At 42.4% G+C, this 17,993-nt stretch overlaps 1 protein-coding gene across 1 annotated transcript; it reads left to right on the plus strand.

Moving 5' to 3' along the window:
* Nucleotides 1-452: 452 nt before the first annotated feature.
* Nucleotides 453-15,777, plus strand: nes (nestin). The gene is made up of 4 exons (XM_079560708.1): nt 453-1,383; nt 6,252-6,376; nt 10,253-10,326; nt 11,760-15,777. Exons 1-4 carry the CDS (start codon nt 541-543, stop codon nt 15,044-15,046), a joined length of 4,329 nt encoding a protein of 1,442 aa, XP_079416834.1. The 5' UTR covers nt 453-540; the 3' UTR covers nt 15,047-15,777.
* The last annotated feature ends 2,216 nt before the right edge of the window (nt 15,778-17,993 follow it).

Raw genomic sequence — 17,993 nt, forward strand, 5'->3', positions numbered from 1 at the left:
TTGGATGGGAGACCGTTTGGGAACACCAGGAAGCCTAGCCAGTGTGTACTGTGTGTGTGAGTGAGTGAGTGGTTGGTGGTGTTTGGAGGTGCCAATGGCGCAGACTGGTGGCCTCGCTTCCGTCAGTCTACCCCAGGGCAGCTGTGGCTACAATAGCTTACCACTACCGAGTATGGAGTGAATGAAGAGTGCAATGAAAAGCGTCTTTGAGAGTCTATAAAACCAATGCATTATTATTATTATCGAGAAAATCAACAAAAACTACAGTAAACTGATTTTTCTAAGCTTTTGTCTCGCCTCTGCCCATGTCCCCTCCTCCGCCTGCTGCCTCCTCCCTCTCCATCTCCCCCTGCCTCCTCCTCCTCCTCCTCCCCTCGCCTTCGCCCGGCCCCTCCATCCCGTCTACAAAAGCAAGCCTAACGCACTCCACCAGCCCACCCTCGTCTCTCGAGCTCTGCATCCCGCACGCAGACACGCTCACCCTGACTCCCACCTCGACTCTGCGTCTCCACAGAACCTCTCCTCCTCCTCGCAGCCACCATGGAGCTCCGGGGCCTCCACAGATCCACCGCCCGCCCTCCCGTCCATGGCTTCGGAGGGAGCGAGAGGGAGCAGATGCTGAACCTGAACCAACGCCTGGAGACCTACTTGAGCCGCGTCAAGCTCCTGGATGAGGAGAACGCCAAGCTGGCCCAGGAGATCCAAGCCAGGAGGGAGGAGCACCACGTCGATCTGGAGCGCCGGAAGTTCCTGGACGAGGAGCTCCGGGGCGCGAGGCTGGAAGTCGAGGAGATGTGGAAGGAGAGGGTCTACGCCGAAGCGGACGTGGCCCGGCTGAGCGAGGAGCTGCAGAGTTTGGACCTTGAGCTGCGGAGGGAGAACCAAGCGCAGGTGGAAGCCAGAAAGATGGCGGAGCAAAGCCGGCGAGAACTGGAGGAGGAGCGCCGAGCCCAGATGTGGCTGAGGGAGAAGGTCAAGCAGCTGGAGAGTGAAATGAAATCGCTCGTTCTGTCTCATCAAGAGGAGGTGGCTCACGTGGAAGCTCTGCTGATGCAACCCAGGGATGTGAGACCGCCGCCAGCAGCAGCAGCTTTCCAACATGGGCCAAACCTTCTGGAGATGGGGCAGGAGTACAGCCAGCGGGCGGCCAGAGCGTGGCAGGAGGCGGCCCAGGCTTACCAGGGCCAGCTGACCCGCCTGGAGGAGTCGGTGGAGGAAACCAGGCAGAAGTTGGTCCGGGTCAACAAAGAGACGAGCGAGGGCGCGCTGAAGCTCCAGAACCTGGACAGGGAGCTGCTGGGGCTGCAGGAGCTGAGGGGGCACCTGGAGAGCACGGTCGACCAGCAGAGGGAGAGTCACTGCCGGGATGTTCACATGCTGCAGGTAAGCGTTTCGTTATGATGAGGGATTGACACACAAGCCATCTGTTCAACTATAGCAGGTGTAGGCAAGCTTAATGTAGATATGCCTTTAAGACTGAAATGATGAACTGAACAACCCAATGACATTGATTTGAAGAGACTCCAGTGTGTTTCCGGGCTGTTTCAGATGGAGAATATTGAAAAAAAGTTCCCTTAAGGCTTGCGACCCAGTTTTGAGTCCCGACCCACCAGTTGAAAATCACTGTTTTAGTTTATATATCACCAAGTGGGATGTTCTGCGAGGACATTTTATAAATACTGACACTTTTAGAGCACTTTAACTAACTTTTTTTACTGAGATATGTTCTTACCTTAGCCTTGACGAGTTCTTTAGGACCTGTCTGATCTTCACCCGTGCCTTCAGTCACGTAAACACAGCGCAGACGGCGTTAGCATTTAGCCTCTCCCTCTCTCCTCTATAGCTCCAAAACAGGTCAAGATAGAAGCTACCAAGCTCTTCCACGTTTTCCCTATTTAAATATGGTTACGTGAAGTGTTACACTACAAAGTATAATTACACAAAATTAAACAATGTGGATTTTCTAAGCGGATAAAAGGGGGACTATATTGTAAGGCGTAATAATACCAGTAGTTCGAAATCCACACAGTAATCTTCACTTTACTGTGCGGATGCCAAATTACTCCTGGTATTATTACGCCTTACAATATAGTTCCCCCTTTTATCCACTTAGAAAATCTACATTGTTTAATTTTGTGCAATTATACTTTGTAGCGTAACACTTCACGTAACCATATTTAAATAGGGAAAACGTGGAAGAGCTTGGTAGCTTCTATCTTGACCTGTTTTGGAGCTATAGTGGAGAGAGGGAGAGGCTAAATGCTAACGCCGTCTGCGCTGTGTTTACGTGACTGAAGGCACGGGTGAAGATCAGACAGGTCCTAAAGAACTCGTCAAAGCTCAGGTAAGAACATATCTCAGTATGTAAAAACGGTGGCCTATTCCTTTAAAAGGTCTTTGATCTCTTATTTGCATAATAATATTTCTATAATTCATCTTGAGAGCCAGAGGCAAAAAGTAACTATCAAGCATTGGCTTAAATGTCTTGAGTTGAGTTCTTGTGTTAAGCAGTTATCACCCATTTAGACCTTTTTCCTGATCTGACCACGTTCATTTTTTTCTCTTTTGAGGACGTTTACGACTAGTTCCAGGTAAATCCAGCTTGAAATAAGAAAGTAAAACTGCCAATGAGATAAGACCAATGTTCTTACCCCATTGGCAAGGAAAAATACTTAAAGACAAAATGTATTGAAACGAGTCAGAAACGCCTCAAAACAAGTGAAATAATCTGGGTCAAAAGCCCGACTACATCTTTCCTCATCAAAACAACTCAAATTCGGATTATTGTGCTCAAATTGAGACTTTTATACGAATCTAGTTAATTACTATTTGCAGTGGGTTCTGTGCTGGAGGGCCGGTTCTGGCCCCTGGGCCTGGTGTTGCCTAACCCCGTCCTATAGGCAGGTGTTTAACTAAATGTAGAATCACCATCAGCCGCAAGAGTGGATGTAGCGGACGAAACCAAATCTGACAAACACTTTTCTGGTGAGACGCTGCAGGTGAGCAGGAAAAAAAAACTGATGGAAATGTAAAAATGCATTGTGAGATTTCTTGGTGATATTTTCATGTGCGTTAAAATGGCCAAAATAGCCGATTCTGAGGAACAAAATCCGATTCATGGAAAGAGCATGGTTTCAATGTCTAGGTCTAATACATAATTGTGTTATTTTTTTTTATTTATTTTTTTTACCATATTTTTCTTCACATTTTCAAACTCCAAACTGTGTACAAAAATGAAAGGAAAAATGAGAGGACGTGTGCAGCAGGTTCACGTTCTGAATCAAGATTGATTACGCAGCCATGTTCCCTCGCCCAAGAAACTTTTCGATTCGGGTAAGGACAAGGAGAAAATGTGCTCGGTTCAGGTGGGGGTTAAGAGGTTAACATATAAACTTAGACCTGGAAACAAAAAAATCATCAAATAATAATCTTCACTTTAACACATTTAGTCATTGCACTGATTCAGAGTTTCTCCATAGATTTATTAAATTTGGGAATTTGAAATTTCACATCTTTTTCAGGGGAACTTTTTGATTTATGGACATTTGAATTTCAAAAAAACAAGGCGAAATTTGAATTTGACACTGCAAAAAGTATTTAACTAGATCAGTATAAACATCTCAATTTGAGCATAATAATCAACATTTTAGCAGTTTTGACTAGTTAAGAAGTTCTTGGGCATTTGTCCTAGATTATTTCACTTGTTCTGAGATGTTTCTGACTCGTTTCGATACATTTCGTCCTCATTTCAGGTCATTTTCTTTGCCAATGGGGAAAGAAAATTGGTCTTATCACATTGGCAATTTTGCTTTCTTATTTCAAGCGAGATTTACCCTAGAACTGGTCTGAAATGTCCTCAAACAAGCAAAGTAAACTTGGTCCGATCAGGAAAAGTGTCTAAATGAGTGAAAACCGCTACAAACAAGATACATTTCCTCAATTCAAGTCATTTAAGCCAATGCTTGATATTGACTTTTTGTTCCACTAATAAATAGCTTATGTACCTCTTACCGCTATATCAACAAAATAAACACATACACTTGATCCATTATTCAGATTTTGGCACCGAAAATATAGACAATTTAGGACATGAAATGCCTTAATTTTTACACTTTTATTTTCATGCTCATCGTAATCCACAACAAAGGTTTCAAATTGATGCCTTGTGATTGGTCTTATTTTCCTCCCGAAATAAACCAATGTGTCAATGGGGAAACTATGTGATGGGACGGGGGGTGTGCTGTTGCCCATGACAGCGCAATCAAACAAATATAGACAAGGGATAAATGCAAAGTCATGCTCTATCTTTACAAGTAGCATATTGATCGTTTATAATCATGAGGGAAGGGGGTCTCATTTGTACAGATTCCGTTTCCTTATGAGGAGAATGATCAATATACGACGTAGAGATGCAATCGGACACAAGGCATTGATCTGTGGATTTTGTTGCTGGGGATTCTGAATAGATAATAGGGGTCACGGCTCAATACGGGACTCCCTCATTTCATCGGTGCATTTTGGTTACCGCAACATTAGGTGATGCATCATCCGTGTCGCAAAAAGGCAAGATATGTCACAACATCACTGAGGTCTTTAATCTGACTGAGATTTACACATTTTTTGGCAAACTCAGCCTAAAACCAAAATGCACGTCATCTTAAATCCACTTTTAGTCATGGTTTTCCAAATTTAGTTCAATTTTAGCTTTGTTTTAGCCTCGATCCATCACCTGGCCTCCTCTTTTAAATCATAGTGGTGAGTCCTCACATTGTACCTGAGCTATTAAAAGGACCTTTAAAGACAGTCTATCATCCCTTGACATCAGGGCCATCTGTAATATTGGATTATAATCTTTAAATCAATAAAGGAAACGTCATTTACTGTTCTCATGTACAGCCAGTCACCCACACTCTGATGTCTGTGCTTGGCCAGTGCTGGTGACTCTCAGGTGGACTGGGTTGTTTGAATTGGGGACAATTTGTCTCTTCAACGAGGGCTTCTGAAACTGATCAGATTTGATGAGGAGGTGAAGCTTCCTTAATGTAAACAACTCACTCCAGTTTGTGATGGTGGAAACGAACTGCGTGAACCTTAAAGTGTTGTGAAGAGCAGCTCTAACACGTACATTTATCCTGCGAGATCGATAAAGTCGTCTCTTACACAGACATTACGTAATCACTATCTTATAGATCAGAGGTATCCCGTTCACTCGAGGGAGCGCTCCGTTATTTAGGAAGTGATCGACATTTTTAGTGAAAAATGTGTTTTGTTCAAGAAAAAGAGAGTCTTTGGGATGTGCTGGAGAGGGCTTTGCACAGTGGTAATACTCTCCCATTATCAACACAAGATCTTGGTGAAAAATGAATGCAACACTGGCTCATCGCAGAAGCTTATTGAAACAAAATCACAGCAAATGGTGCTGTAATCAAAGCTAAAGGCGCTACAACCAAAAATGACAGTTTTCTGGTGACCTTTTGTCAGACAAAAATGTCAGTTTTGTACATTATGGCGCCTGATAACAGAAAAGTGCACTGTATTTATATAAGAACATATGTTGGACATAACGTTTTGAACTGAATTAAATATAATTTCATTTGGAATTGATTTGCTTTAACTGATTTGTCAAAAGCAAAACAAATGTTATTCGTGTTGTATATTTTTATACATTTTTCAATCGAGTTAAAGATGGCCCTTGTAACGAATTAATTGCAATTAATCGCATTTAAGCATCATTTATTTAGGGGTTGTATTTATTTTTTAGATGTATGTTTTAGATGCTTCTAGTGAAAAACGTATTTTTGTGGACATGTGAGGCCTGTGTGATCATTTCAAACACTGCAAAAAACCACAGCAGTGTGATTTATTTTGGAGAATGGGCTTTTTAAATAAGTTTATGTCGGCTTAACTGTGTGAATAAACAAGTTTGACAGTAAAACATTTTTTGGCTTTACGGCATGTTTGTCCCTAAGCAACTTCTTGTAGGAAAAAGTAAACTGAAAAAGTGTCTGTGCTGCTAAAGTAAAGTGGGATTCATTTTGATTCATATTTTTCATTGCAACCGTATGTAATGAACAATGTTTGTCATGTAAAAATAGCACGATTATGTTGTAGCCTAAATCCCCTCGTATTGTCCAACAGACCCAAACACACAGTTCATATTTATTTTCACAAAGTTTGGCCACACAATGAGTGCTACTGAGACCCTCTTCCTCTTCCTTCCTGACTTCCTGTTTGGTTTCTGTCTGGTCCAGGAGCACTTGGAGGACTTGGAGCGGGAGAAGCAGGCGCTGGCCCAGAAAATGGAGCAACTCCTGCAGGAGAACAGAGGCCTGCTGCAGATGAAGATGTCGCTCAGCATGGAGGTGGCCACGTACAGGTGAATGTCCTTCACAGACAAAACGTACACATCAGGCTCTGTGTTCATTTTGACGACATGCAAGACACACACATTTTAACCAAAGCTTCAGTCGTGTTAACCATTTTTAAATGTAGTTTTAGTTAAATTTTAGTTTTCGGTAGTAGTTTTAGACAAAAAATAAAACCCATCACTGTTTGGCCACAGCACGTGACATGGGACTGTGTCACCTGTGGAAAATTTCCATTGTCAAAGGACCACAGTGGTTGTGGGCAGTACTCCCATGGACGGGCACGCTGGAATACACAAAACTGAAGGAAAAACAGAATGACGATGAAAACGTTTGTAAGCCGATGATTTTGTAAGCGTTGAGAACAGCGTGGAGATGCCCTTCGGTGGGGTTTATGGAATTATTCAGAGGTGCCAAGGCCAAAAGTAGAGGAAAGAAGCAGCTAAAGGACGAGCTATGAAGGCAAGCTATGCAAATGTTTTGCTAATGCCAGCTAAAGTTGTGCTAACTGGGTAAAATGCATCGGCAAAATCCCCTTTTTCAACAGCGGTATGATGTTCTGAAATATTAAATCTCTTAGGACCTGCCTGTTTTAGTGAGGGCGGTCGTCTCTCAGGACTTTTCTCGTGAAAGAAAGAAGTACAAAAAACAATAAACAACAATGCTGTAGTACTAGCTGCTGCATTTATAATGTACAAATCCCCTTTGTTTTCTCAGAGTGCCATTACAGATGAAACAAGGCGAAGGTCTTGACTATTTGAACAATATTGATGATTTATGATTTCCACACACTTAACCAGCCTCAGCGTTGCCAGTTCGCCTCCAAGCCCCAACACTCTTTCACAGCTTTTCACATCCTTCAACGCTTGTCTGTCCAGTCCTACAAAGGAAAAAAAAAATCTAATATACACTGCAAAAAGTGGATTCTAAGCAAGTAAAAAATGTCTTACTTTAAGAAATAAGTTCTTATTTTTTCCCTTAAAAGTAATAATGTTTTGCCTAGCAAAGTATTCTTGAGAATAAAAAATCTTGTTTTAGGAAATAAAATCTAGCCATTTCTTGTTCAGATATATTTGCTAAAAAACATGCTAATTTATCTTGTAACAAGAAAGAAAGACTTTTTGAATCTTCTTCAGCTTTTAGACAAAGAATATTTTTTCTTATTTTAAGAAATAATAAGATCACAACAACTCTTAATTTAAGAACTGATTCTCACAGAGAGATAGTACATTCCATCCTTTAAAGTGGGCGGCACGGTGGCACAGCGGTTAGAACCTCAGCTTCACAGCTCGAAGGTCGATTCCCACCAGGACGTGGCCTTTCGTGGAGCATGTTCTACCCATGTCTGCGTACGTTTCCCCTACACCTAAAAACATGTACAATAGGTGCCTCCTCCAGCCAGGTGATTCTGACCATCTGGCTCCACATCATGGAGATGGGTCCCCAGGCGCGGGCAATATTTTCCTTAAATATTAGTATTTATTAAGAACATTTTGCTTAAATGAAGCAACATTTAAGTAAAATACCCACACTTTTTCACTAAATAAGAATGTTTTCCTTAAATTATTCCATTTTGCTTAATTCTAGCTATTTAATTGCTTAAATTTAGTGTTTCTTTCTTGTTTTATGATGAGAAAAATATTCTAGAAAAAAGAATTCTTAGCAAGGAAAAAATGCTTACCCCATTGGCAGAATTTTTTCAAAACAAAATGTCTTATTTTAAGATTTTTTTCCTTGTTTTTAGTCGGGCACTTTTTGCAGTGTAGATACTTAAGACGATGCAGGATTATCTTAAAACTGTGCCATACATAAATAGGCAATAAAAAAACATCAGTCATCAACATCTGCGTTTCCCATTTACATCGCAGCACGTGATGTGAACTTATCAGTGTTCCATTGCTTGGGAATCTGAACAGCACGAGTAGATCTATCATCCACGTCAGCTCAGATTTCATGATTAATAAACCCATTCAAAATAGAGCCCCATAGAGAAACCCAATGGGGACAAAACCTTCTTTAGTCCACAATCCGAGTCAGAGGCCAGTCCAGCTGTCTAGACGAGAGGTCAATGCGTGGTCTCCAATTGCCGAGAATCCTCTCCATTGTGGCGTCCCGTTACTTCTCAGGCCCCCTCCTCAAACTTATCGACCCGGCCTCACCTAAAGGGAGAAGTGCGGTTTCAGGAGGGATGGGAGTCTGGGGTAGCAGTGGAGAACAAGGGGAAGGATACACTTGAAGGTCATTCATTGTGAAATCCAATGTTGATCAAGTTGAAACAATATCATCATAGAATTAGTAGCCGTCAAATACAATCTTATTTTCTGACACATTCCACCGTGTAACAAAGAAATAGCAGCTTTTTTCCCCCCAAACTAAAGGGTCTGTATAGGAATGTGGGTTGTCTACGTGTGAATTGCGACAGAGGTATTAGTGCTGCATGGACTGCTCTTCACATGCGCTGTCAGTGCGTATGTGTGGACGTTCGATGGCAGGGCAGGGACAGATGGTGTCTCAATGACCGGGGTCTGGCCTGCATTACCATAACAACAGACTCGCCTCCCAACTCTGACTCCCAGCCGTGGCTTCAGATTTGCTGAAACCATAACACAACACTCACTATAAGATCTTGATTTGGCTTAGCACGCTGCCAAATAAGTTGCCAACTGGATTTATCTCAGCAAATACCTACGCGCCCTCCATTGGATAAGGTTATGGCTGGAGGGATAGTGGGGAATCGTCTTCAAGGAAGAGCGGTGGTCCGAATAAAAATCCTTATTCGGCGATCACTTAAGCGTAATAGTGAAAGAGCCTCAAGGGATTGTGATTTAAAAGCTGTATGGCCTCAAGAAAACACTCAAACCAGTGAGGCTAACTGCAAAAAAAGCTTCAGTTTGTGAGGGAGCGTAAAGATTGGACTTTGGTGCAATGGAAGAAGGTGATGTGGTCTGATATGTCCAGGTTTACCCTGTTCCAGAGTGATGGAGCATCAAGGTAAAAAAAGAGAGGCAGGTGAAGTGACGCACCCATCATGCCTTGTGCCTACTGTACACATAGTCCCTGATGTTCCTTCGGCCCTGGGTCTCTATAGCCTGTCCGTCCATGGGAGTGGATCTCTCCGTCTATGGTTCTCCCCAAGGTTTCTCTTTTCTCCTGCCGGGTTTTTGAGTTTTTCCTTGCCGTGCTGGAGAGTCTAAGGACGGGGGACACCCACGCCGCTCATCGCTACCTCCTATTTGACATTATATTTGCCTGGATTCACCTGAACTTTTAATTGTCATATTTATTGCTCTGTTTTATTGCCTTAATGTTTGGTGCAGCCCTGTGAGGCGACTTCTGTTGTGATATTGGGCTATACAAAACCATTAAACTTGAAACTTGAAACTGTACAAGATGATGGGGGTGGTGCTGTGATCTGGGGTTGCTGCACTTGTTCAAGTCTAGATTCAGCAACTCGAAGAATAAGATTTGCCGACGACCTGAACATCCTGAAAGACCACCAGGTTATTCCATCAGTGGATTTCTTCTCTCCTCATCGGGCTCGCATTGAGAAATAGCGGTTCAGGGAGCATGAGACATAATTTTCACACATGGATTGGCCACCACAGAGTCCAACCAATTATAAGAGAGTGTGACCTTTTGGTGGAAGTAACAAATGATTTGCTAACACCGAGCCAAATATACACCAATCCTTTAGGGACGGGTTTAGCTTGTTATTGGTACCACCCATCTTCATTCTTAAAAGCTACTTTACTTACTCTGCCCTCGCATCAAGAACCATTTTAGTGCAATGATGTCAGAGCATTGTTACTTTATGTGAATTACGTCATCACATACTCTCTGTGGACCTCTTGGGTTGTGAATGACTTGTCTGTTTTCTACGTTCACAGAGCGCTCCTGGACAGTGACGGCCTCAGGGGGGACATCTCTGTGAAAACGCATCCACGAAATGTTTACAGCAAAGGTAGCTACACACCATACATAAATAAACTCAAATATTTCATTCATTTACCTTCTTTTGTGCTGTTGTCACTGCTGGGTCTTTGTATCACGAAATCCCCTCCCTAGTTGGCCTAGTTTGAGTGTAATTTTTCATAGCCTAACTAAAAGCCCTGGTGTGGGGGGACATATTGACTTAATCACGTTAACCTGGCCCGCTCATGAGGAGGGGGTCGGTGCCGAGAGGCTGAGCTGGGCACTTTTCAGGCTGTAATGGAAGCCACGAGCGACCTAGTCCCCGAAGGATACTCAACCAGATGGCTATGCTTTCTGGTAACTCAGACAACGGAGGAGGAAATGGTGATCAATATCTCCCCATTAGCGTTCACTGAGGCTGCCGTGGAGCTGCATGGAGGCCACAGCTATCGTGTGGAAATTTACATGCAAGCTACTGAAGCTAGTGTTTTGGTGTTTCACTCAAATTGAACATTTATGTAAAACAACTTAAAACAATCCATATACAGCACAAATGGGTAAAACACATTCTACCCAGTCAGATCCAACTTAATCATACTGTACTTTTAAAACAACACCATTGGCCAAACTGTAGCACACAATTAATACATGTAGTTAGTTCTTGATTATAGTTCTATCTTATTATATAGTCTCACGAGATTTCTAAAACTCTTAATTTAGGGAAATCCTGGCCCAAGAGGGGAACTTATCGATTTGTACTAGTAAACGGAGCATGGGACAAACTCGGAACCTTCTCGTTGTGAGGCGAGGTTTACTATTATTTGTCTAGATTCAATATTTGCTATAAGTCTTGCTAATAACTTCTAGATTTTAGCAAGACATAAACAAGGGAGTGTTGAAATCTAATACAAATCCAATATACAAATACAAAAAAGGAAAATGCTTTAATTGTCATTTTAAATGTACAATGAAATTAGGTAGATTGAATGAACGGTTGGGCTAGTCCCATCTCTCAAAACAAAAAAGAGCACCAACTCAGCAGGTGAAACATATAAACATGCAAGAAAAAAAACAAGACAACTCCAGACATGTTTGTAATGACGGGGAACTACATTATAACATGGCTGCAAACTCCAAACTGCATTACTTTTAAAGCACTACTACTGGTCGGAACCCAAAAGGCAAAGGCTCCGTGGGTCCAGAGCCTTTTCCAAAAATGATTATTGACAGATTTGCTTATACAGTTTTTGATTTTCATAAATGATCAGTTTAAACTACAGAACTGTGTATCCCCCTAATTGGTGATATACCAGGGTAAAAGTTTTAGATGATGATTTGGGGGAATAAACATTTTATTTGGGTCGTGGCTTGATGGTCGACGGTAATTGCAGAAGCTCCACCATTTGAGAATCAATGCTTTGAAGGAAACAGCTTATTAAATTCATTGTATATTCATGGCTCCTGCCCTTTTGTCCTCCGCAGGTGCAGTTTTCAGTCCGTGGGGAGTCAAAGACAATTACCAAACGTCTCCCAGCCCAAAGATCACTTCCACATCCTTGGTCCGTAGTGTGACCGGAAAGACGAAACCACAAGCATCTACGGCCACCCCAACCTATTACCAAAAATATGTGCCAAGGAAAGAGATACTGAACATTTCAAAGGAGAAGGCTGAAGACAAAAGAGCCAATCAACAACTAGAGTTGACTCCCTATCCCAAAGTGCTCAAGGATGGGGCCGTAGAAAACTTCAGACCGCAGGAAGTGCATGAAAAGGTGACCTACGCTGAGCCGCTTTCTCCACCAGATGAACAGGAAGATCTTAAAACATTTGAGGTAGAGAGGGATGGAGACTTTTTGAATGACACAGTGGATAAACCATCTGAGGAAGTTAGCCATCAGGTAGAGCCTAGGCTTCCCAGCGAGGTACCTCTTGAGGAAAGTGGCCATGTACTTGTTGAGCCAGCATTGATCCAGGAGTCTAGTTTCCCAATTAAATCTGAGCTATTGGAAATGCAACTTGAAAAAGAAAGGTTAAAAGATTCACAAGCTGCAAGGTTTGGAGAAGATAATGCTGCCAAATCTGAACCACCATGTGGAGAGTCAAATCTTAGTCATCAAGTTGAATCACCCATCAAGGAAAAACCCATCAATGAGGCTGTTCCAGAACATTTTGCAGAGCCATTGATCAATGAGTCTTGTGCTGTCACGGTTAAATCTGAAACGCAAGAAATACCTTTTGAAAATGAAGGAATTGAAAAGCCACCAACGCCAATAGATGCATGGGATGAGATGAAACATGTAAGCAAAACGGAACAACCTTATGAAGAGTCAAACCTTCGTTATCAAGATGACTCCGTACCAAACACAGAGGAATCCTTTAATGAGACTAGCTCAGAACTGGTTGAAGAACCGTTCATTGAGGAGTCTTGCACTATTGCAGTGAAATCTGAAATGCAAGGTAAACCTTTTGAAAATGAAGAAATTGAAAAGCCACAAGCGCCAATTGATGCATGGACTGAGGTGGAATATGCTAACAAAACTGAACAATCGTGTGAAGAGTCCAATCTCAGTCATCAAATTGAATCAGTATATAGCGCTGAAGAACCAATCAAAGAGCCTTGTCCAGAACTGGTTGAAGAACCATTCATTGATGAGTCTTGCACTATTACAGTGAAATCTGGAATACAAAGCATACCTTTTGAAAATAAAGAAATTGAAAGACCGCAAGCACCAATTGGCTCATGGACTGAGAAGGAATCTACTGAGCATAGTAAAGATATGCGAGAGCAACAAGAATCCACTGACTCTGAAACAGAAGCAATTGTTGAACCAAACTTTGACACTAAGTCCAGCAGTCCAGCATCTGAAGAATCGCAGAAAAACCAACTGGGTGATATTATCAAAGAAGATTTCACTTTTGACAGTGTAGGTGTGTCAAGGGACGATGTTAGTCCACCCAAAGAGAAATTATACCCGGATGGAGAGGAGATGGACACGTGGGACAGTGTGATAGAACAAAACCAAGACGTCAAGGCAGAAAATATGGAAGAGACAGAAGTGGCAACAAGGCGACAAGCTGAACCAGAGGAAGACATATCAGCAAGGGAGGCTCAGCAGCAGCAGCAGCAACATCAACATCAACAATATCAGCAAGATATGATCCAAGATACAGAGATGGAAGCAAAAACAGAACCCCAGACTGAAGAAAATCCAGACAAAAGCCAAGATGACGAACAAGAAGATTCCCAAAATGTCTCAGTGTCGTGGCGGACTGAGCTGGAAGGGGACAGCTACGCTCAGGATAACACACTCGCTGATACCAGACCGTTGATTAGATACAAGAGTGACGACACCGACGGCAACACTCAGGCGTCTCACGTTGGCGATGTCGACGATTCAAGCGACAGTGAGCAAGATGAGAAAGTTGGAGAGATGCTGAGCGGAGCGTGGATTGAGGATAAGTCTAAAAAGTTTGGAACTATGGAGGATCTGTGCGAAGAGGCGGAGGGAGAAGTTTTGGATGAGGAGTATGATTTAGAATACCTGAGAGAAGATGGAGAGGACAACACACAAGTCAATTCTGATGACTCTCAAGAGGAGGAGGTCAAAACTGTGGTTGACGTAGAACTGGATACAGACAAGCTTGTGGAACAGGAATTAGAGAATTTGACGACAGAATGGTATACCACACAGTTTGCGCTACGCCAGGCTGGCACAAACGACTCATCGGTTCTTGAAAGTCTTGCGGAACAACCAAAAGCTTGGGAAGAAGCTCTGCAAGACACAGCAGAAACCCTTGACATGGAAGATTTCTTCACAAGTGAGGCTCAAGTTGAACAAAAGGGTGATGAGCTCGTTGAAGAACTTAAACCAGAGAAAGAGGAGAATGAAGAATTAGCAGAAGTTGAGGGAGATAAACATGCTAGATCAATGGTAACGCATTGTGACACTACAGAAGATATCATAGAAGTAAGAAAAGAGTCTTCTGCAAGTCAAAATCTGTCTTTTGATGAAGCCTCTATTGAAGAGAAAGAGCAAGAAGAGGAAGAAGAGTTGGAAGAAAAACAGATGATTGCCCAGAACTTGCAAAGTAACCAAGAGAGTCAATCCGTTGTTGGCATCACTCTGTCTGACAAACCAGTTTCTTCAGACTCAGAGATGCAGCCTGATAATGGTGTTGAAATGAGGCACACCACACCAGAAGACATTTTTATGCCTGAAGAAGCCGCTACAGAATTCCCTAAAGTTTCAACAACTGAGTGGAACGTTGAAGTGGAAAACCCAATGGGAAATTTTGGTAGCGATGAGAAAAAGATTGCCAAAGACTTGGCACAAAGAGGCCTCTCCGGCGATGACAAAGTTGATTATGATTCCTCGTCGTCCACGGATGAGCCCCTAAATGCGTCCCCCGAAAGCGTCCGTGAAAACGAGGATCTCTTTATTGTCAAGGGCTCAAAAGCACGGCTCAAAACAAATGGCAAAGCTGACCTGGATGATCTGTACAGCTTCGGAGGTAATGATGATTTCTGGGCATCTCCTTTGGAAACGGGTGCCACCTATCAACCAGATGTTGTGGATTCAAAGCACGCCGAGTGGGGGCTAGGTTATGGAGATGTAGAAGCTAGGGAGTCAGAACATTTACTTTCAAAATCAGACATGGCATTTGAACAGAAAGAGGTTACACAAATTAAAAGTGCTGCTAAGGGAGAGATTGTCCATTCTGAAGAATCTGAAGATGACAGTGAAGGAATGTCTTCTGGTGAGGAATAATGAAGAAAACAACAACGTACAATAGTTTTACATATTCAGAAATATACAATGCGCAGGGCCATATACTGGTGATGATGTGTTTCGACTCAAATTTGGCAGATCTCTTTCAAGAATCGTTCTACTTGGGGCTTGTAGACAGACTTTCATGTGTTAACTCCTGCCACGGCACTTTCTGAAGATGTTATTTTACAGTTTCAACAGACAAATTGGGTGAATTCAACAGGATTCCTGGGGACCAAAAATGCTAGCCCAAGGTCTACATGTGAACTTCTGGCCCGATTTTAGACGCCATTGCTCTCGTTCAATTGTTTCAAAGGATAAAAGCTAAACCAAAGCTGTGCCTTGGTGTGCGCCACCACCCATCCACCACCGCGCCAATACTGTTTGCTGAGACAAGCCCTTCTGTCCTCCGTATTATTGACAACATATCTGTTTGAAGCTTATCCACACAATTTAGCCCCGATGCATGCCCTGGATAGGTTTATCTGCATGAAGGAACCGCGCGGAGCTAGAACAAAGAGCGTCATTTGAAAGTCGAAGCGTTCATTGATTTGAGGCTAATCTGATTCACTGACTGATGGGGATCGATGAGAGCAGAAGGGTACAGTTGCTTGTAGAGCGGCCGTTTTACACAGTATGTGCTAATGGTTTTTGCTAATAAGTTATTTTACTGGTTTGCGTTGACCTGCCCTGAAGCATGTTGACACAGGATACATCGACTGGGTTAGAGTAGGAATGAAAAATAAAAGCTTTTATTCAATTGCATTTGTAAAACTGACTTTGATGCGGTACGTTTTCTGTCCTAAATAAAAAGTAGATTATATGACGAACGGCGTCTGTGTGTATTTATTCCAGGTGATACCAAACAAACTCCAGCAAAAAGTATTTAGCTAGATCAGTATAGACATCTCAATTTGAGCATAATAATCCAAATTTTAGTTGTTTTGACTAGTTAAGAAATTCTTGGGCATTTGTCCTAGATTATTTCACTTGTTCTGAGATGTTTCTGACTTGTTTCGATACGTTTCGTCCTTCTTTCAGGTCATCTTCTTTGCCAATGGGGTAAGAAAATTGGTCTTATCTCATTGGCAATTTTACTTTCTTATTTCAAGCGAGATTTACCCTAGAACTGGTCTGAAATGTCCTCAAACAAGCAAAGCAAACTTGGTCCGATCAGGAAAAGTGTCTAAATGAGTGAAAACCACTCAAAACAAGATACATTTCCTCAATTCAAGTCATTTAAGCCAACGCTTGATATTTACTTTTTGTAGTGCTTATGACAAGCTACACACCGACAAATGATTATTTTAATGGTTATCATAATAAAGCACTTGAAAGCAGACCTGCTTCATGTCAAAGCGAAACAGCCACATTTCCATGGACATGTGGCTGTCCATGGACGTCCCACTCCCAGCAAAGCTACGAGGGACAAGGACACTTTTAGATATTTTACCACACAAAAAAACACTTGTCATCTAAACATTCTTGTGCTTTATTCTACTTATTGTGTTATGGTGTATTCTCGAGCATCACGAATGTCAACATCCACGAGAATAACCAAAGAGCATTCAAGTCTAAACTAGCTGGCGTCCTCCCAGTTTCCACAATTCTCAAAGAGCAAACAGCCACCCACCTACCACGAGAGGACCAAGGACACAGGGAGAGAACAATGTTGTGACCTCGCCTCCTCTCCGTCCTGAGCCGAATCTCCCGACCCCTCCCCTCCCTCCCTGTGGTCTTTCATCAGGAGCAGGGGAGAACAATGGTAGCAGTAGCAGATGCCCCGCCTGTGGACTGAATCAGGAGGAAGGAAGGCGCAGCTGTATTCAGACCAGCCTGAGTGGTGGAATGGTGGAATGGCATTACCGCACTTCACAGGCATGTGCCCATTCTGCTGGCAAACAAGGTGCTTTGGAGCAGAGCCATGCCATACTAAGAGAACTTATCTTCACTGATATGCTTCATTTAGGCTTTTGGGAATACTTTAAGACATCTGAGCATTGATATCTTATGTCTGTTCAAATTGGTATGTGCTTTCAATATTAAGAAAAACCTGATCTGGAGAAGGTCTCAAATAGATTCACACTAAGAACCAAACAAATCACAGGTATGCTTTTGACAAATAACTCATTTCTCTTTTGGATATTTTCATCTAAACTTATCTCTTAAACTCATCTCATGTTTATATGATCTGCCTAGTGTTGTTGTGAACTGCTTTGAGGAGTTTCCTTTCTGGTAGAAGCATAGATTGTGGAAAAACAGCTGCGGAAAGCCTAATGGGATGGGGACTGGCTCCGGAAGTTCCTTGCTGTAAAAGACTTTCCATTGAAAGTGTTTACCCCTCTTCAAGTCATTATTAAACACAGGCTTGTCAGTCTTGTCTTTTTTTGTCCTTTCACTAGTTTTGCAATTTTCGCCCAATTATAGATTAAGGACCTGGCTTCAAAAAAACAGCCAAACTGCTAGCATGAACAAGCTTCAGTTAGCCATGGGGGAAGCCACCCTCACTTAGTCCATTGCAATGAAGTCTATGAGAGGAAATTACAATCTGGCCCTTGAGAATTGAGGCGGTAAAAATAAACTCTCCTTGCCCTATGTTTCAAGGTTAGAAAATCATAATAGAACACTTAATGTATCGAGCCTGGCACAACAACTCATGGTTGGTCAGGTTATGTTCAAGAGAAGCAATAGAATGGAGCCCCGTTTACAAAAAAGAAAGGAAGATTGATATACAGTAAATGTACTTGACAGTGCTTTATCTCCAAGCTGTCAAAGATGAATTTCTATCTTACGCAGGACTGTCTTATTAGTCATTATGAAACACAGGGTACTTATAGCTACAGTCTGTATTCATCTCTACAATGTCACATAAGGGCATCCCTATAACTGCTCTTTCAGTGTCAACACGGAGTCTTGACCACGCCACATCTCCCCGGTCCAGCTGTGA

This window comes from Gobius niger (assembly GCF_951799975.1).
Source record: "Gobius niger genome assembly, chromosome: 8".
Classification (NCBI taxonomy): domain Eukaryota; kingdom Metazoa; phylum Chordata; class Actinopteri; order Gobiiformes; family Gobiidae; genus Gobius; species Gobius niger.

Bases quoted from the DNA above. Each gene is read 5' to 3' on its own strand.
- nes (XM_079560708.1), top strand. From the start codon at position 541: ATGGAGCTCCGGGGCCTCCACAGATCCACCGCCCGCCCTCCCGTCCAT. The intron at 1,384-6,251 runs GTAAGCGTTTCG...TGTCTGGTCCAG, and splicing joins GGGATGTTCACATGCTGCAG to GAGCACTTGGAGGACTTGGA. The intron at 6,377-10,252 runs GTGAATGTCCTT...CTACGTTCACAG, and splicing joins ATGGAGGTGGCCACGTACAG to AGCGCTCCTGGACAGTGACG.